General features: G+C 53.9%; 1 protein-coding gene and 1 pseudogene across 1 annotated transcript in view; one reads left to right on the top strand and one right to left on the bottom strand.

The window, feature by feature from the left end:
* The window catches only part of ANO1 (anoctamin 1), a 188,311-nt gene extending 177,010 nt beyond the window's left edge, over positions 1-11,301 (bottom strand). The window contains exon 1 of the mRNA XM_044943801.2: positions 11,151-11,301. Within this exon, the coding sequence (XP_044799736.2) occupies positions 11,151-11,184 (34 nt within the window). The 5' untranslated portion in view covers positions 11,185-11,301. The remainder of the gene's footprint in view (positions 1-11,150) is intronic.
* LOC112585364 lies at positions 9,092-9,209 on the top strand (annotated as a pseudogene).
* Positions 11,302-20,304: the final 9,003 nt, after the last annotated feature.

Genomic DNA, 20,304 nt, shown 5'->3' with positions numbered 1-20,304 from the left:
ACTCTAATTAATGGTGCAAATATTTACACTCAATGCCCCATGAAAGAAAACAGCCTTTTTTTTTTTCAGAGTAAAGAGTATCGATGCCAAGACTCTTGGCTATAAACCGGAGGTGGTGGCGGGTGAGGGTGGGGGTTGATGGTAGGGAGATGACAGGTTCCAGATGGTTTCAGAGTTGTCTAAGGATGGTACATGTATCTGTAATTCAACACACCTGGTGCTTTCTCACCCCGCAAGGCCCAAGGACTATCCACTGAGTCCTCAGTGAAGCGAAGGAGGAAATGGCATCCCACTCCACTATTCTTGCCTGGAGAACCCAATGGACAGAGGAGCCTGGTGGGCTATGGTCCATGGGGTCGCAGAGTCGCATATGACTGAATGACTAACGCAGGCGCGTGCGTGCGTGCGCACACACACACACACACCCCCCCCAGTTGAGACATCAAGCTTTACTCAGGAGTCCAGGGTAAAACGGTCTCCAGAGAAGGATCGCTTCCCATAGAGTTTATTTTAAAAATAAAACAATCAAGAAGGCCTCTGTCATTTCCCAGGGGATCTGTTTCTTAAGGCTCAGCTGTTTTCAGGTACTTGGCCACTCCACCATCTGATATCGGTACTTGTGGGCAAGTTAGCGCATCTGATGGCTGGAGGACCGGCCCCCCCAGAACCGCAGGGCAGCCCCGGTGTCACTCGGGGTCTTCTGCACAAGGGGACAGATGTCTCCCAAAGGACAGCCCCTTCTTCAGAGTTGCCTGGGAGATGATGATTCCCAGACAAAGAAAACGTCAGCGGCATTGCCCCTGGGGACACCGGCCACCTCCTCCCAGAGCAGGGCTCCTTGAGGCCCCTGGGGGGATTTTCTTCCCCTCTTTCAGCCACATATGCAAATGACAGCCACTCAGAGAGAGGACTGTTCACAGACCCTCAAGATAACACTTTCCCAGACTTGGGAGGGAATCTGAGAAGGAAAAGCGAAACTCTGACCCCGGCTATCTCCAAAGGGCTCAGGGCCTGGACGACACTCCGCCCACGATGGCCTGGCAACGGTGCACGGGCCGGTCATCCGAGGGCCAGGCCGATGGGGAGCCAGCCTCCTTTGTCCTTGAAAAGCAGAGTAAGTCGTGTCCTCAGGCCGCCCTCATGCTCCCCTTTATGAAACATTTGATTTAAAAAGCAACAGCAGTCAGCCTTTGAGGCTTGGGGCCGTGCTGGCTGGAAGGAGGGCCTCGGATGGAGGCCTGGCCTGCCAAGCCCGCTGCACAGGCTGCTGGGCTGGGCCGCACCCCATTTTTTTTAATCTGTTTGGCTGTGACAGGTCCCAGTCGTAGCACTCGGAATCCTTGCTCGTGGCTGCAGCGTGCGGGATCTTTCGTTGTGGCACATGGGATCTAACTTCCCTGACCAGGGATCGAACCCAGGCCCCCTACATTGGCAGCATGGAGTCCCAGCCCCTGGACCAGCAGGGAAGTCCCTGTGTCCCCCTTTGAAAAGGCAGCCCTGCCGTCCACCCCGTCCCCACTGCAGCTGTCAGCGACCTCCCACCCACAGCACAGGTGGCCTTGCTGGCAAGGGGCAGGCCTGGCCCTCAGCGCCCTGCATGGTGAGCGAGGTGCTGGGTGCAGGGCGAGCCCTCCAACAGCCACAGTGCAGGGTCTGGAACAACACCCAGCTGTTGGCAGCATGTGGGCCAGTTCTGCGGCCTTTGATCTCGGCAGCTGGAGTATTTGGGGATGGAAGGACATCTTCTAGCCGTTTCCATGCACACAGGCAGGACCCTCAAGTCATCACCTGTGCCAGGGATGGTGAGACAGGTCAGGAAGAAGTACCCAGAGCTGTGTTCCAGCCCCTTCTTTTAATTTCAGTCTAAAGAATGTAGGACCATTTTGGGCAAATGTGGTGGCTGTGTTTTCACTCTGGGCAACCCGTCCTCTTGTGGTCAGAGAAGTGCGGTGTGGATGAGTCCAGCGGGCATCGGTCCCAGCCGCACACCCTCTGGAGCCTTCTCAGACTCTGCCTGGGTATCTGCTCTGTGGTTTGGGGTAACAGGGGCACCAATGTGCCCATCTTTGAGGGTGGGGACAAGGATAAGGGAATCCATGTAGGACGCATCGGGCCTAGAACCTTCTAAGCCCTTGATATGAAATTGCTGTGATATGTATTAATACCATTTAGGGCCTGGTAGCCAAAAGCTCCTTCCAGTGAGACATGGGGCTTTGCTTAAACAACAGGATTCACTGTCTCCAGTCCTGGAGGCTGGAATCCGAGACCCAGGTGTGGGCGGGGCCGGTCCTCCTGGGCCCCCCTTCTGAGCGTGCAGATGGCTGTCCCCTCCCTGTGTCCTCACAGGGTCGTCCATCTGTGTGTGTCCGTGTCCTGACCTCCTCTTCTTATCAGGACCCCAGTCCTGTGGGATTAGGGCCCACCCTAGTGATCCCATTTTACCTTATTTATTTCTTTAAAGACCCTGTCTCCAAATACAGCCACATTCAGAGGGGCTGGTCCTTAGGGTATCCGTTTATGAATTTGGAGGCAGGCAGACACAGATCAGCCCAAAACAAGTTTAATGAAATAACAGTTTGCAGAGGTGTGGTCAGGTTAGAGGAAATCATAAGGGCTGGAGAGGCACTTAGATGCTGGCAACAGGCAGATTCCCAGAGATGAGAGAAGGGGAGGGCCTGGCCTCGGGGTCGGGCTGGAGGAATGGGCTGCATCTGGGCACTGTGGCCTCAGCAGTGGGCCCAGCCTGGCGGGAGCGGCCGGGAGAACAGACATCAGTGTTCCTCTCCTGTCCTCCGGTCCCTGTGGCCTGCCGCATCCAGAATCCAGAGGGTGACAGGGGCAAGCGGACCCAGTCTCCTGGCCCCTGCTGTCCTCTCTGGGCACAGAGCAGAGCAGGGCAGTGAGGGAGGCTGGCACATAGAGGCTTGCGGCACACGCTGTACGAGCGCTTTGACCCCAAACACGTGGACAGCTTAACAAACCAAACAAAGTCGAGGGAACTAAAACAAGCAAACTGGTCGTTGGCTCCGTCCCTGCCAGCCAGTGGGCTCGGAGGGAACAGTCTAAAGTGCAAGTCACCCCACGTGGTAGACAACTCCAGCTTCGCACTGGCCTGCGGGTGATTTTGGTTCTGGGACCAGACAGGCTGTTTGGGGCAGTTGGTCCTGGAGAGCGGCGGGGAGTGGAGGGGTCCAGAGGCAGCACCCTAAAGCTTCTGAGTTCTTGATAAATTCCATAAAGGTGCTTTTGCAACCGCCAAGGACCGAAGGATCCCCAAACACCCACAAGCCTCTGTGACAAAGGGGCCCAAATTGCCCCTGAACGGGGGTCCTGGGCCACCCCTGGGTCTGCTCAATTTTCCCACCCCTTCACTCACGGGCTTCCTTGACCCAGAAAGCCACCAGCCCCTCACTCCTGGCTTTTCCAGCAGTTAGAGCTTGTGGTTCTCAGTGGACCCCCGTGGGAGGCTGTCCTGGGGACTCCTCAGGGAGGATGCGGCAGTTTTGGTCATTTGAGGGAGGGACTGCTCAGCACCCAGCCTCCCTTCCTGTTGGGAGATCTTCTGGGTGTGATGTTGATGGATAAAAAGCCACCCCTATGGAAGCAGGTGGGAAGGCCACGGGTCTGTCTCCCTGACAACTGGGTCATGCTCAGGTGACCCGGGCTTGGCCAATCAGACGTGCCCGTGTGCGGTCTGGCCTCTGGACCAGAGAGGCAGGGTTAGGATTGTCTCGGAAGGCTGCGGTGCTGTTGTCTGGGGGCAGTGGCAGGACGTCCTGGTGGCAGGGGCAGGGGATGCGGAAAGACGCGGGCTTTCCCACATGCGGCCTCCCAGGCGGGCTTTCCCATGCGTGGCCTCCCAGGCGGCCCTCAGTCTGTCCCCACAGGGCCTTGCATCATGCTTTGTCCCAGACGGAGAACCAGACTCGGCCTCTGTTGCTTGCAGCTGGGAATCCTGACCCACAGAAAGTGGAGCTTTCCCTCATGCCCAGAAGCAGCTCATCTTGAGGTCCCCCGAGCAGGCGTTTAGGACTCTGCCATCCACAGGTGGTCCCACATTCCTCAATCCAGGCTTTGGGGCCAAGAGCACAGGGCCAGGGGAGGGGGGTTCCCATGTGCTGAGAGACTGCAGACTCCCACCTTCCTGCCTTTTCCAGTGCAGTGATCTTGGGCAAAAGCCTTCCTCCTTCTTGGCCTCAGTTTCCTTATCTGTGAAACGGGACGCATTAGCGTCATCATGGAGCAGAAGTGAGCCAGAGCCCAGAAAGCCGTGTCTTGCTCACAGCCACCATTCAGAAAGCATTGAAGGTTATCTTTATCGTACTTCCAGAACCTTATTTTCCCTGTGCTTCATTTTCCTTTGCAAACTTTCAAATTATCTTATTTCTGAGAAATTTTACAGATCTTGGTAAGCTACCTTAAAGTCTTTTCGGGACAAGATGGAATCTTAAAAGCTTACACTCAGGTAGACCACGCTCAAGAAGAATCTGTACCAGTCAAGAAGAGCCATGCCCACCACTGCTAGCGTGGAGGATTGAAAGCATTTTCATCTTCAAGATGCTCATTATCACTAATTATTAGAGAAGCGCAAAGCAATACTACAATGAGGTACCACCTCACACCGGTCAGAATGGCCATCATCAAAAAGTCTATGAATCACAAATCCTGGAGAGGGTGTGGAGAGAAGGGAACCCTTCTATACTCGGTGGAAACAGACGTTGGTGCAGCCATTATGGAAAACAGTACGGAGGTTCTTTAAAAAAAGCTAAAAAATAAAGTTGCCGTTTGAGCCAGCCAGCCCACTCTTGAGCATATATCCAGACAGAAGTCTAACTGAAAAGGATACATACACTCCTATGTTGGTAGCAGCACTCTTCACACTTGCCAAGACAGGGGAAGAATGTAAATGTCCATGGACAGATGGATGGATAAAGAAGATGTGGTGCATACACACACAGTGGAATACTCCTGAGCCACAGACATGAGTGAAGTAATGCCGTTGTGCGGCGGCATGGATGGACCTAGAGACTGTCATACTGAGTGACGTAAGTTAGAGAGAAAGACAAACACCATATGAGGTCACTTACACACAGAATCTAAAATACAACCCAGATGAACATATCTGTAACAGACACGGAGCACAGACTTGTGGTTGCCGAGGGTGAAGAGGACGGATGGACTGGGAGCCTGGGATCAGCAGAGGCAAACCATGATATGGAATGGATAAGCAACAAGGTCCTCCTGTGTAGCACAGGGAACTATATTTAATATTCTGTGGTAAACCATAATGGGAAAGAATACGAAAAAGAATGTATGTATAACTGAATCACTTTGCTGTAGGCAGAAATTAACACATTGTAAACCAACTGTACTTCCACAAAATAAATGAAAAAGTAGATACCCCCAAACAACTATTTTCATCTTTCGTTGAGTCTCTCTCTAAGGACTCACAGAAAAATATTTAGAAAAGCAGATGACGTGAGGTGATAAATATTCGTTGAGCATCTGAATCCCCCTGGCACAAGTCTAGCTGCTGAGGACAGAGGGCTTTGAGAAAGTCCTTGCTGCTATGGAATCTCACTCCTATGCAGGAGAAAGAGAATAAACAGATGATGCTGTGCTGGAGAGGGAGGGGTTTTGAAGAAAAATGAAGTGAAAGGAGGGGAGTGGGAATGACAAGATGCCACAGGCAGGGGACAGGCAGGGGTGTTTGCGTGAGGCCTGAGTGAAGAGGGGGAAATTGTGCAGGTATTTGAGGAAGAATATTCCGGAGAAGAAGGCAACAGAGGATGAGATGGTTGGATGGTATCGCCAATTCATAATGGACGTGAACTTGGGCAGACTCCAAGAGATGGTGAGGAACAGGGAGGCCTGGCGTGCTGCAGCCTATAGGGTCACAGAGTCGGACATGACTTGATGACTGAACAACAATAACAACAATTCGGGGCCCAGGACAGCCGTGCAAAGGCCCCACGGGCAGCTCGCTTTACTCTCACAACTGGCCTGACTCTCAGGAGTGCTGGTGAAGAATAAGGAGTGGAATCCTCCTGCATTTATGAACCACATCCTCAGGCATACTGCAGGTAAGAGTTTATCCTGCATATTTACATGGAAATATCTGATCACAACACAGTGTGAACACGAGAGGAAAATTCAGCAGGCACACAAGTTGTCATACAGCTTCAGGATGAAGACACGTGCGATGAGTGGCTGTAAAATGACAGCGTTTTACAGTTTCCAAAGCAGAGAGAAACACAAGTGTGTGTGTTCCTACCCAGGAAATGAGACACTTCAGTCTTTTGTGAAGCTTGTCTCATAACTGATTCAGTGCCTGCTGCCCGTGCATTTGGAATAACACTCATATTTTGCCAGGACTGGAAAATATGTGTCCAAATGTCTATGTACTCACTTAAAAAAAAGCCTAGGCATGCTCACACACTCGGCATTGGAGACCGAGATAAGCTGGCATTTCCAAACACAGCCTATCAGTCAAATATTCCAGCATTTCTCTGAATTCTCTCTCACTTTTGTTTCAAACAGAGTCACTTATCCAAAGCAGAGGCCATTTGGGACCAGCTGTCCCATTTTTCAGATGAGAGACCAAGGCTCAGAGTGAGGAGAGGATACCAGGTCCCTTGCCAGCTGACGGCCTGTCCCTAGGACTAGGGATTCATCCCGAACCTCGTCACAGACTCCCAGTTGCCTCCCAATATTTATTCCTAGCCTTTTTCTCCGTAAGAGAATTCCTAGTTTTTTAACTGGCATATGTTTACCCAGAAAAAAAGATGGCATGGCTAGGCTTCCCTTACAGCTTGGTATGACTAATGGGAATGAGTCAAAGTGTGTGGGTAACTTCCATGGAGGGAAAGTACCCTTCTCTGCCATTTCTCTTTCCTGTACTGGAATGCAGATTTGATGGCTTGAGCTCAGGCAGTCATCTTGGGCCACAAGGAGAATGCCTTTGTTGAGCATGGCAGAGTGGTCTGAGAGAGGGACCCTTGGTCTCTGATGAGTTTATGAAGCTCCCCACCAACCCTTCCAGACTTTTCTTATAGGAGAGTCACTTTTAATTAATTAATTTATTTATTATTATTATTTTTTTTTTTTGGAGAGTCACTTTTTAAAGAGAACTTTTTTTGTCCCTTGCTGTTGAACCAACAGAGATGTTCCCTGGCTCTCCTCCCCCTCCGCCCCCCACCATGTGACTGTTTGTGCAGCTCTCTCATCATGATCAAGATGAAGAACAACCCCAAGAGAGGGGGCATGAACTGTGCGAGGTCACAGAGCTTCTCTTATATAAACACTCACTTCAGACCTGCACAGGATAATTGCTAAAGCAAATAGGCCCTGCCTCCGGAGTGGCGGCCAAGACCGTGGCCTGAAGAACATTTCCCGACAGGGTGTTCACGTGACCACTAATCGATGAGGCTGGCGACACTTTGAGGCCTTTGCCACTGTGGCTGCTGTCAGCCCAGCTCTGCCCCACCCTCCCCGGGCACACGCCGTAGGGCTGGGTGGGGACCCACTGGCTCTGAGAAAACACTTCCCTGGAGGGCCAGCCTCTGGGGCAGCTGGAGACAGATTCAACATGCTCTGGCCAGGCTTCTGCTATGAAGCATCACCCGTCCCCAGGAGCAAGAAGGTCCTTTAAGCTCGCCTTCTGTCCCTCCCTCCCTCCTTCCCTTCCTCTCTTCCTCCTTGTCCGCATTTCCTGTTGGCATAGATTTTCTTTGAGACCCTAAGGGTACTAGAGTGCACCCCCCTTGCCATAATCGCCTCTGACCTTCAGCAACTCCTCCCTCCTCATAGAGACCCCTCCTCTGATTGCTGAGGAGTGACGTCATTCATCCTGGCCACGTTCCTGCCATCGGGGTCTCCCAGAGCTCCCTAGCTGTCTTTCTCCTTACCCTACGACCCCACAGCGGCATTTCACGACCTCTCTGCTTAGTGGAAAGAGAGACACAATTTCCCAGTAGAATCAGATGCTCAGGGCCTCGCTCCAGAGACGAAATAGAGGCAGCAGACAAGTGTGGTTCTTCATGGGTCCAGCATCAGACGATGAGCATCACCAGGGAAAATGCTGCCATTGACGTCCTGTCCTTCAAGGAGGCCTCTGTGGTGGGACGTGCCCGATTCACAAACAAGGCTGCTGGGAGCCGAGAGTTTGACCCGTGCGTGCTAAGTGGCTTCAGTGATGTCCAGCTTCATGTGACTGAATGGACTGGAGCCCGCCAGGCTCCTCTGTCCATGGGATTCTCCTGGCAAATACACTGGAGTAGGCTGCCGTTTCTTCTCTAGGGGATCTTCCTGACCCAGGGGTCAAAACCGGCATCTCTTATGTCTCCTGCCTTGGCAAGTGGGTTCTTTACCACTTGTGCCACCTGGGAAGCCCCAGGTCACCCCAGCTAGGCAGTCCTGGCACTGGGATTCAGCCCTGACTCAGACCAGATCCCCTGCGGCCCTTCCCAGCCTCCACCCTGGGAGGAAGTCAGCACATGCGGCCCTGAAAGGGAAACCCGGGGTCTTTGGTGACAGCTGGAGAGGGAAAGTTTCTCACCTGCACCCCTTGCCGGGGACCCTCCCCACAGCCCCCACACCAGATGGCAGGATTGTCCCTCGGCTGTCTAACATCCCGCAGCGGCGCCCATTTGCTGACTTTGTTTATCCTAGCGTGTGACTGACTGATACACGTCTGACGGTTCTCCTTTGGAGATACCCACTTTCTGATAAAGGTCTCTGAGGACCTAGAGCTTAGTGACAAAGGAATGGAGAAGGAAGGATGCGGGTTTCAAAGCATGACAAGAAGTCTCCCCAGGGAACCCTTTCAAGTTACAGCCCTGTGCTGCCAGCAGGAAGGTAACTTAAGACCAGGTCACAAATCCGTGGGCTGTATAGTTAGCATAGGAGTATTACTCACTAGGCAGCTCCTGGACAGAAATTCTGCCCAAGAAGTGCTCCTGGCAGAGTGGAGGCGCCCCCAGCGAGCTCATCTTCTCTAGATTTCGATGGAGCAGGCCACCACATCTCAACCCTTTCCTGAAAGCACCCCAGCGGCAGCCCCTCCTTCCTGCCTTTGGTATCATCCGCAATCTCATCTGGCCATCCCACCCTGAACACGCCTGATCTTGTCTGACCTTGGAAACCAAACAGGGCTGGGCCTGGTTAGTACTTGGATGGGAGACCCCTGGGAATACCGGGTGCTGCAGGCTTTTGGGGCTTCCCTGGTGGCTCGTTTAAGGAGTCCACCTGAGAAGCAGGAGACCCAGGTTTGATCCCTGGGTCAGGAAGATCCACTGGAGAGGGGAATGGCAACCCACTTCAGTCTAGTTGTCTGGAGAATCCCATGGACAGAGGAGCCTGGTGGGCGACAGTCCATGAGGTAGGAAAGAGTTGGACATGACTGAGTGACTAATTCTTTCTTCTTTCTCTATCAAAAGCCTCCTGTGCTTGCTCTGAGAATCGGCATTTCCCACAGTTCCTGGAGCAGACTCCCCCTGCTCCTCTGTGGGCATCAGGCCGGCCCCTCCCACCAGGAAGGCAGAGCGGTGCCCCATGGGGGCAACCGAGGAGGAAGTGGGTCTCGGGTCAACCTCAGGGCAGGGATCTCCAAGGCCTGGTGACCCTTGGCAGCAAGCTGAGGGCCCCTCTGAACATCCGATTGCTCAACTCACATTCCTCCTCCCTCTGGCTTGACTCTCAGACACTTTGAGAACAAACCAAAAATAAAAATTCATCCTTTTCCAGCTAATTCGCTCATTTTTGCAAAACCTCACCCTGTCCCCCTCTGCCCTTGCAACTTGTCTCCCACAGGAGGCCAGAGAGCCATTCCTTGGGGGGTGTTCCAGCTTTGGCCAAGAAAGCCCTGTAGACTCTGACCTCTGACCTCCACGTGAAAGCACAGAACGGGGGCCACTGAGAGCGACTTCCGTGCCCTCTGTCCTACAGGAGAGGCTGCCTCAGCTCAGGTCCTGGGGCTCCCTCTGAGGGCGGGGGGGCAGTGAGTCCACCTCCTCATTCCTCATCTTTACCTCCATTCATTCGCTCAAGACAGAGTGATGTCATTCATTCATTCATTCACTAATCCAAGGATGGAGAGGGGTGCTAGTCAGATGGATCCAAAGCTTGCCTTCGCTGGCTGATTTCCTATACAGCAGGAAGAGGACTCCGTCTTCAGAGAGACCCTCCACCCTCCCCAAAGCCATCTGGCTAATCCCTGGTTGCCAGGAAGGCCTCAGCGCCCTGGCCCCACCAAGCAGGCCCTCCCTAAGGACCACTGGAAGGACACCAAGAGAGGTGTGGGGCGAACTGACCTTGGTCTTTGTCCACCGAGTGGGGCCTCACCAGGCAGACAGAGCCCCTCCAAGCACAGGAGGCCTCGGAGAGGGTCCCTCCCAGCCCCGAGGCCACAAGCTGTGTGACCCACTGGCCAGCGACTTCACCTCTCTGGGCCCAGACTTACTCTCTCGTGTAAAAGGGGGGTCATGACAGCGCATGGTGGGGACCAGGCCCCGTGTTTAGCGCCCTTTGCACATCTCAGCTCTAGTGTTTCCCACCCCAGGGTGCCGTGGGGTGGCTGCTCCTGTTGGGCCCATTTTACTGATGAGAAAACCAAGGCACGGAGGGTCAGGCAGTTTGCATCGGGGCCAACCTTGTGGGCCTGAGTGCTCAGCAGAATGTCGGGTGCTCGGTTATCGCTTCATACTGCCGGCGCGGTGGCTCAGTGGGGACGCCGGGGCACATCTGGGGACGTTTTGGAGGCGTCACCACAAAGGCAGATGCTGCTGGCCCCCAGGGGGTGGAGGCGGGGTGCCTCTCAACACCCGGGAAGGCCCAGGGCAGCTCCCACGGCCAGAGTGACTCAGTGTCAACAGTGCCAGGCGGAGAAGCCAGGTCTCTGCTCCCTGTTCTTAAGAAGGGGCTTCCCGCCAAGAGAGGGTCTTGCACGAACATTCCCACTGTCAACTGCCCACCCTGGGGGCGCACCTCCACCCCCCCGAGTCCGGCTGGGCTGGGCACCACAGGACACTGGGGTCTGTGGGGCTTCCCTGGACCTGCGCAGGGTCTCGGAGGGCAAGATGGGGTGTCCAGCCTGGGTCGGGCAGGGAGTAGTGTTCCCCAGCCCCCCGTCCCATGGGGGCCCCCCTCCTTACTCGCTAGCAGGAGGTCCACCGCTGTCTCCTCCATCAGAGCGTGTCCCGGGCGTAGGCCTCAGGTGGGCGCTGGTTCCCCACGGCAGGTCGGGTCACCTCTGCCCTGGAATCTCAGGTGAAGGGGTAGAGGCCGCTCCGGCGGGCCAGCAGTTTGCAAAATGAGTCACCTGGCGAGAGGGTTCAGAGCGTGTGGGTTAATCATTAACACGCAGCTTGGACACATCCCCGGGATCCCAATGGACCCCTGCCGCATGGCATTCACCAGCCCTGACCGCCCGTGGTCCTGGGTGACCCACCTGTCAGGGTCCTCTTGGTCTGATTATCTGCTCAAGGGGAGGACCGGTGCCCAGGGATCCTGTCCCTTCATCTGTTCATTTTCAGCTCCGAAGAGGCAAGGTTGTTGAAGGAGAGTGGGCCTGTCTTCACGGTGAACACTAACCCCTGGCCAGCGGCGGTGCCTCCAGATCACCCAGCTGTGCTTCCCTGAGCGTCTGCTCTGTTTCCTGCGCTGTGCCAGGCACTCAACAATGCCGTGCATGCCCTCTGTGAACATTCTCACCAGCAAATGGAGGCTATGTGTCTCTGTTTCACGGGGGAGGGGGCGAGGTCCAGGCAGGTGGCTGTCCAGCGACAGGTCTGGGTCAGAGCGGGAGGAACTGTCTCTGCTGGTGGTGCCTCTGTCTCCCCAGGGCGTCTCGGCAGTGCAGGGCATGGTGAGGGTTAAGAGGGGCAGAGCAGGAACAATTCTGAGCACCCAGTAAGCACTCAGTAGGTGTTGGCTGCCTCTCACGTCTCAAGGCCAAGGATCCTCTCCTGTCTTGCTGGCCAGCGTGTCCGTACGTGGCCGTTTTGGAGGAGTGCTGATGTCGGGTAACTTGGCCAAAGGCACAGGGCAGGCCAGTCTCCACCCAGGTGGGTCTGACTACCAAGGATGAGATCTCTAAAAAGGCTGCATTTGGCCCCTGAGAACGTTCTTATCATCTGGGAGTGGGAATTACAGTTCCTTTAGGAGGGCAGGTTCGAAAGCAGCAGTACCTGGGGGCGCCAGCGGGCTCCCCCCACGGGTCCCAGGCCGGCTGCCCAGTGTCCCAGCTCACCGTCAGTGCAGACCTCGCTCAGAGCCGGGGCTGGGGCACGGTTGCTGTCCTAAGTGGAGGACAGGTGTGAGGGAGTGGACAGTGAGGGAGGCAGGGGGGCAATGTGGGGGTGGGGTGGACTGGGACAACAGGGAGAATCTCGGGGGCAGCAGGGCAGGAAACTGAGGACTGATTTGCTGTTGGTCTCCCCAGAAATCAACTCTGGGCTCAAGAATTTTATCACAAAGCTGGTCCCAGCTCGCCTGGCCGCTGGAAACCCATCTGGTACTAGCTCACGTGGGACTCAAGGGCAGAAAATCGAAGGCTGCCACTAGAGAGATGCAATAGTAAATTTCACCCATTCATTCCTCATTCACTCGCTCACCCATTCAGTCGTTCACTCATTGGTTCTTCCTTCCAGGAAACATTTCCTTCTGCATCCAGAAACGCTACTTTGGGGTGGAGAAAAGAGATGAAAGTAACCTTGTTCCTGACAGCAAGCAGGGCGTGGGGGCAGTGCAGGGGGTCTCGTGGGGAGAACGTCAGGTTCAAAACTTCCCTTTGGGAGGTGAGACTGATGCTCTTCTGTTGTTCCTCGTTTCGCCCGAGCCATGCCCCCATCCTGGGCTCTAAACGTGCTCTACAAGGACAGCGCCGGGTCACAGAGACGCTGCAGAACCCCCCAGGGGTCCAATTTTCTCAGCTGTAGGTCAGATTGGTCCACACGCAGGGTGCAAATGCCAGCACGCTGAAGCTTTGTTTAGCACTTAAAGCCTCCTAATGGGTTTTCAACATTTACACTTGTCTTATTATTAATACCAATTACTAAGACTCAACCCTGCCAACCGCGTGTCTCCTTTTATAAATGCTGTCGGGACAAGGAGGTCACTCATGGCTCTTTGCTGCAGCTGCGGTCTTACTGGTAAAAGAAAGTCTGAAATAAATTCTCAGGGCACGAGAAGGCACCTCACGCATGACGCTCTGAAGCTGGCTCTTTAAGAAGAGTCTCTGTTTTTGCTCAGGCCCTGGAATAAAATTTTTAGAGGACCTTTAAATCATGCGTGTGGTGGTTCAAAGCAGGGTTCCACCACCCAGCTGCCTGGAGGCGAGACGGGGTCACCTCTGGGGTTTGTTAGTGTATTTAAAAAGTGACAAATGGTTGTTTCTATAAGGAACTTAGAGCTGGCTTTGGACAGGGTTATTGGATGATGAGGACGGAGGGATGGGGCGGACAGCTTCTCCCCATGCCCTCTGAGCCGCCTGCTTTACGCCGCTGTAAACAGTGAAATGTAATATTGCCTTATTTGGTCACGGAGCCAAGGAATCGGCTGCAGAGGCCTCTTTGCCTTTGACTGTGTGAGAATCGAAGTCCTCGTTCCATCTGGCCCTGGATGGAGGTGCCGGCTCAGTCCACCTGTGGGCCTCAGGACCCCCACTCCGGGGTCTGGCCCTGATGGACTTCTGATAGCTTTCAGAGCTGCTTCCCAGGGTGCTGCCTGAGTCAGGGGACATGCTCCCCAAATATGGGGCCCCCTGGGCTTGCAGTAGGCTAGGTGTCTAGGTGCATGGGACCAGGTGTCAGAAGAACTGCCTGTGTCTCTGAGGTCTATACGGATATGGGTGGATGGCATTGTTGATTCAACGGACATGAGACTGAGCAAGCTCCGGGAGATAGCAAAGGACAGGGACGCCTGGTGGCCTGCAGTGCGCAGGGTTGCGGAGAGTAGGGCACGACTGAGCGACTGCGCAACAAAACGGATACACAGATTTGAAACAACAAAACAGATTGTTGCCGAGCAGGATTCAGGAAGGCTGGACGTCCCTGGATTTCTGGGATGTCCAGTGCATGCTGCGTGCTAAGTCACTTCAGTTGTGTCCGACTCTTGGCGACCCCATAGGCTGTAGCCCACCAGGCTCCTCTGTCCATGGGATTCTCCAGGCAAGAATACTGGAGTGGGTTGCCAGGCCCTCCTCCAAGGGATCTTCCCAATCCAGGGATGGAACCCACATCCCTTATGTCTACTGCATTGGCAGGCGGGTTCTTCACCACTTGCCCCAGTATTCAGGGAGTGCAGCAAACGCAGGGTGGCAGGAAAGAGACAGCTCTTGGCTGTGGTTGATGTCATTGGGGCGTCAGGCTTGGGCTCAGCACAGCCACACATCCTGGACGCTGAAGTGCGGTGGTCCTTGTGCTCACAGAGGAGGGGCTGGGCCGCAGGCTGGTCTGTTGGGGCATGGCTGGCTGCGGTCATGGCCTTGAACCAAGAGCCTGGTGATAGCCACACAGGGGACCTCCACCAAGAGCAGCCTGGAGGAAGTCCCCCTGCAGAACCGGCTGTCTCATCTCCTGGTGAAGGGGGTGGCCCCCACGGTCCCTCGGTGAGAGTCTAGCCTCCACGGAAAAGGTGGCCATCGCTGGAGGCCATCTGCTCAGTCACCGCTCTCCATACCTGGGTGTTCCTTCCAAGGAGTGACCTGGGGTGGGCCCGACAGTGTGAATCATAAGGAAACGAAGAGGAAACACAAAGGGGCCGCGGTGACTCACAGGGAGGCCCGGAGCAGGAAGGAAGCTCCGGTGCCTGGTGTGATGGGTGGGGCGCTGGAGCCGGGCTGGCATCCGAAGGCCCTGGTGCCTGGTGTGATGGGTGGGGTGGTGGAGCCGGGCCTGGCATCAGAAGGCCCTGAGCTCTGGCTCCAGCATTGCCGTGTCTTCGGGAGAGGGGGAGTGCTGCGGGCAAGTCGGTTTCCTCTGAGCCTCGGTTTCCCCATCTGTGAAACAGGCTTGCTGGGACCCGCCTTAGAGGGTTGTTGGGAGAAATACATACGATGGATATATGTAGAGAGGCCAGTGGTACAGGGTAGGTGATAAAACGATATTGGTGGGATTAATGAAATAACTGAATGAGAAAATGTTACTCAAGATTCCAAAATATCGTTATTGCACCTACTATTTATTATGATGGTGCACAAGAATGCAACAATCAGGAAGCATCCTACAGAGAGGATGCCCTTTCCCTTTCCTCTCCCACTCCCACTAGCTGGGATACAACCGTGATGGCTGGAGTTAAAGCAGCTATCTTAGACTATGAAGTGGCTTGGGGAATGGAGCCTTCACATGGTAGGGCACCAGATGTAAGAAGCCTGGGTCACTGAAAGCAGGGAGCATGGTTTCTTATCACATACGCAGGACTTTTACATGAAAAATAAACACATTTCCATTTTATTTAAGAAAGTATTTTGCGAACTATAAAGACTGTTGTTGTTCAGTCACTAAGTCCTATCCAACTCTTTGAGACTCCACGAACTGAAGTACGCCAGGCTCCCATGTCCTTCACTATCTCCCAGAGTTTGCTCAACCTCATGTCCACTGAGTTGGTGATGCCATCCAACCATCTCATCCTCTATGAAGACCCCGAGATCCATTATCCAGAATCAAGGACAAGTTAATTAACTTTCTGCTGCCTTTCTCACCTTTAAGATGGGTCCGGCTTTTGTTATTACTTTGATGCTTGGCCTTCGTTTTGCTCTTACTCTGCAATCATTCCTTTACGTTCACTGTCATCATTCAGTACTCTGTACTCCCGGGTGCCTGCCTTCCCCACCCCAACCCTGCCCTGTGCTCTTTCCACCTAGGCTGAGGGTCTTCTGTGTGCAGAATGGGACGCTCATAGAACCCCGGGGCTCAGGGGACCTTAGACTGTTGATTGCAGCTCTTACTCAGCGTATGCTGGCCCCACCACACCCCTCCCTCCAGCCTCCCTGCTTGAATGATCCCAGGGGCAAGCTGATGGTCACCTCACATGCAGCCTGATCCTTACCGACCAGCTCTTCATGCCAAGAAGCATCTCCCAGAACTGAGCACTGACTGACTTCCCCACCCACCTGGGACTGTCCTGGCTTTGGCCCTGCAATCCCAAATCTCGGGAAGCCCTCCACTCTGGGTAAACTGAGGCGCTTGCCCCCATAGGGCAGGCTTCCAAGTGTATTCATTTCCCAGGGCTGCTGTAACGAATGACCACAAAGTGGGTGCATTAAACAGCAGAAACGGGTCCTTTCACAGTCTGGCAGCCAGGAGTCTCAGATCAAGGTGTGGACAGGGTTGGCCCTTTCTGGCAGCTCTGAGTGAGAAGCTGTCTACGACCACACCACCCTGAACACACCCGATCTCATCTGAGTGAGAAGCTCTTCCGGCGTCTCTCCCAGTTTCTGGGGGCTGCCAGCTAGCCTTGGTGTTCTCGCCTTGTCACTGCATCCCCCCCAATCTCTCTTCCGTCTTCTTGTCCCCTTCCTCTCTGTGTCTCTCTGTGTCTTCTTTTCTATTTCTTAAAAGGCCACTTGTCATTGGATTTAGGGCCCGATCCATCCTGAACCTAGAATGAGCTCATCTTCCGATCCTTATCTTGATTACAACTGCAAAAACCCAATTGCTGGGCTTCCCTGGTGGCTCAGTGATAAAGAATCCACCTGTCAATGCAGGAGAGGCGGGTTAGATCCCTGGTCTGGGCAGATCCCACATGCTGCAGGGCAACAAAGCCCGTGCACCACAGCTATTGGGCCTGAGCTCTAGAGCCGGGGAGCTGCAGCTACTGAAGCCTGAGAGCCTCAGAGCCTGTGCTCTGCAACAAGAGAAGCCTCCGCCATGAGAAACTCATGCACCACCAGTGAAGACTAGCTGCCACTCGCTGCCACTAGGGAAGAGCCTACACAGCAACGAAGACTGAGCACAGTCAGAAGTGAATAAATAAACATTAAAAAAAATCCCTTATTTAAAAAACCAATTGCTAAATAAGGTCACATTCACAGATATGGGGGTTAGCCCTTGGACATATCTTTCGGGGGACAGCATTCAACATCTTGGACTTCCCTGGTGGCCCAGACAGTAAAGAATCTGCCTGCAATGAAGAAGATGTGGGTTCGATCCCTGGGTTGGGAAGACCCCCCCTGGAGAAGGGAATGGCTCCCCTCTGCAGTATTCTTGTCTGGAGAATCCCATGGACAGAGGAGCCTGGCAGGCTATAGTCCAGGGGGGTCACAAAGAGGTGGACATGACTGAGTGACTTTCACTTACTTACTTATTCAACATCCGACACCAAGGAATGGAGCTGATGCTGGCGCTAAAAGGCAAACGTGACTTAACTAGGTGAAGAGGTGATGACGAGAGGAATTCCAGCCCACAGAAAAGGCATGTGCAAAGGCCCTGCAGCCAGGAGGAGCTGACACATGAAGGAATTTGTCTGAAGGAAGCCCAGCATGACTGGAGCAGGAGGAAAAGGAGACAGCACAGAGGAACCCAGGCAGGCCGTGCAGGCCATGGGGAGGACTCAGGTATTTCTCTGCAGGTGGGAAGGGAAGTCCCAGTGAATGACAGCCTTGACTAGCTGTCCATGTGCCAGGGTGGCTGCTTCAGTGCCCAAGCCTTGGCCACTTTCTCAGCTCCCCAGTCACTGGACCATGATGGATGAACCTGGGTAAGCAGACAAAGCTGCCTGTGCCACCTACCTCTTGTCCTGGCCCTTGCTGTCCTCCACCGCAGGTGGAGCTTGGCTCTCGAGGCCCTTCAGGGAGCGGCCCTGCTACTGGGCACCCCCATAGACCAAGGACAGGTTTCTCTTCCCTGGACACGGGTTTTCTCTGCAGTACAAAGTGACGTGATGGTCCTTATTCCTAGGGACGCGGTCACTACAAAATGAATGAAGCACCTTAGGACGCAGCTGGGTGCAGAGCTGGGGCCAGGTGAAGAGTGGAGGGGGGCAGAGTGGCTTGCAGGTAGCTGCCCCTTCCGCCGCCGTGCGGTCTGGACTGGCTGTGTGAGATTTGCACAGAGACCTGCTCGTGGGACTTCTGTATGTGTCGAAGCAGTAAGGCAGCCGGATGATGGCAAAGATAAAGGGTGATGGTTTTCCATGAGCTCCCCGTGCACTCAGCCCTCCTAGAATCTCGTTTTCTCATTCAAGGGTGAAACCCGCTTGCACCAGTTCAGCTGGTGAGAAAGCTGACACCTGAAGAAATGAAGCAGCTTGGCAGAAGTTGCCCCATGGGTCAAAGGGGGTGCCGAGACCTGGAGTTGGGTCTCCCAGGCTGGTCGTGGCGCTGAGGTATGGTGGAGAGTCAAAGTTGGGCAGGCCGAGGCCACCTGGCCAGGCCAGGCTGGGCTCCTTCCAGAAACATCTCTTTGGAAACTTAAAAAAAAAATCCTCATTATTAGACGATTAAGTGGAGGGGCAGGCACCATGCAGACATCTGATCCGAGAGCGGTTTCTTCTCCACAAGTCCTTCCAATAAGCAAGAATAGTGGGTTTCCTTCTGCCCATTAAACCTGAACCCGCTTATCATTTTCCGACATGTTATGGGGTTATTTTGAATTGTCAGCAAGGGGATCTGAGCTGCAGGAGTTGGCGGGCGTCCCATAAATGCTCTTGTTTGGGCCCCGCGATATGATCGCTGCGGTCTTATAAAGAGAGACCCAAGGAAAGAAGAGTGGCACTTTTTTTCCCTTCTAAGTTGTGTTTTGATTCTGCCTTCTGGGCTGGGTTCCTGGAGAAACGCATAGGAGACCATATTTGGGATTATTGAGTTCCTTGAATTTTATGAGCATTAAAGACTTGCTCTCGGCACGGTGTCTAAGGTTCCGTTTCTGCAGTGGGGAGGTTGCATGTGGCTGGGGAGAAGCCGGCAGATCTGGCTGCTTGTGGCTGGGCGGGCACCTCAGCCTCCCTGGGCCACCTCCCCTCCTGCTGAGATGAGACGTGTGAGCTGAGACCAGACTTCTGAGGCTTGCCGAGCACTAGCTGTGCGCCCGGAGCCAGCCTGGACACTGCCATGTTCGTTCAGCCCTCGAAACAGCCTGGTTGGACGGATCAGGAAAGGGAAGCTCAGAGACTTTGAGTAACTCTCTCAAGGGCACGCAGCCTGCAAATAGTCCCACCAGAGTTTGCATGTAGATCGGTGTGTGTACAGACTGTACTTCTGACCACCTCCCTTTTATTTATTCTTTTTAAAGATTTTTGATGTGGACCACTTTTAAAGTCTTTATTGAATTTGTTACATCATTGCTTCTGGTTTATGTTTCGGTTGTTTGGCCCTGAAAATAAGGCATATGGGGTTCCTGACCAGGGATCGAACCTGCACCCCCGTCATCGGAAGGCAGAGTCTTAACCTCTGGACCGCCAGGGACGTCCCTCCCTTTTTACTGTCCAGTGGATGCTTACAAGCGCCACGGACTTGTAACCTTACAAGCCAGCTTTTCAAAACCCCTTTCCAGGATTATAAAATGTTGTAGCCACTACAGAAAAAAGTCTTGTGTTCAGTCGCTAAGTTGTGTCCCTCTCTTTGTGACCCCATGGACTGCGGAACGCCAGGCCTCCCTGTCCCTCACCATCTCCTGGAGTTCACTCAAGTTCATGCCCATTTGAATTAGTGATGCCATCCAATCGTCTCATCCTCTGCCGCCTTCTTCTTCTTTTGCCCTCAATTTTTCCCAGCATCAGGATCTTTTCCAATGAGTCGGCTCTTTGCGTCAGGTGGCCAAAGGATTGGAGCTTCAGCTTCAGCATCAGTCCTTCCAATGAATATTCCGGGTTGATTTCCTTTAGGATTGACTGGCTTGATCTCCATGAAAAAAGTTTGCTTCCTCCATAAGTTAAATGTGGAATTACACACGACCCAGCAATTCCACTTCTAGGGTGGTGCTAACCACCAACTAACCCAGGGCCAACTCGCCCTGGACCAGTTCGGGCCACCTGGCTTCCCTGGGCCTGCCGCCATAGTTCCAGACTCCTCGGGCTCAAGGCCGCCTAGGGGGCTGGCCCCCACCAAAGCTGAAGAGAGAAACTGGCCCCACCTGGGCCTCATGACTGGAGTGGGGAGACTGGGGAAAAAGCTGGGACCCAAGAAGCAAAAGCCGTGCCTACACCCCTGAGACCCTGTACACAATCTGGTCTAAGGTTTAGTTGGCCCAGAGTAAACGTGTTCAAACAAAAGATCTTAGACAAAGGTTCGCTGCAGCCTTACTTACAATACCAAATCGTGGAGACAATGCAAGTGTCCACCAGCAGAGGAATGGATGAACAGACTGTGGG

This window comes from Bubalus bubalis, chromosome 5 (assembly GCF_019923935.1).
Source record: "Bubalus bubalis isolate 160015118507 breed Murrah chromosome 5, NDDB_SH_1, whole genome shotgun sequence".
Taxonomy (NCBI): Eukaryota; Metazoa; Chordata; class Mammalia; order Artiodactyla; family Bovidae; genus Bubalus; species Bubalus bubalis.
Note: the sequence above shows the minus strand (reverse complement) of the source record. Positions and strands in the feature narration are given on the sequence as shown.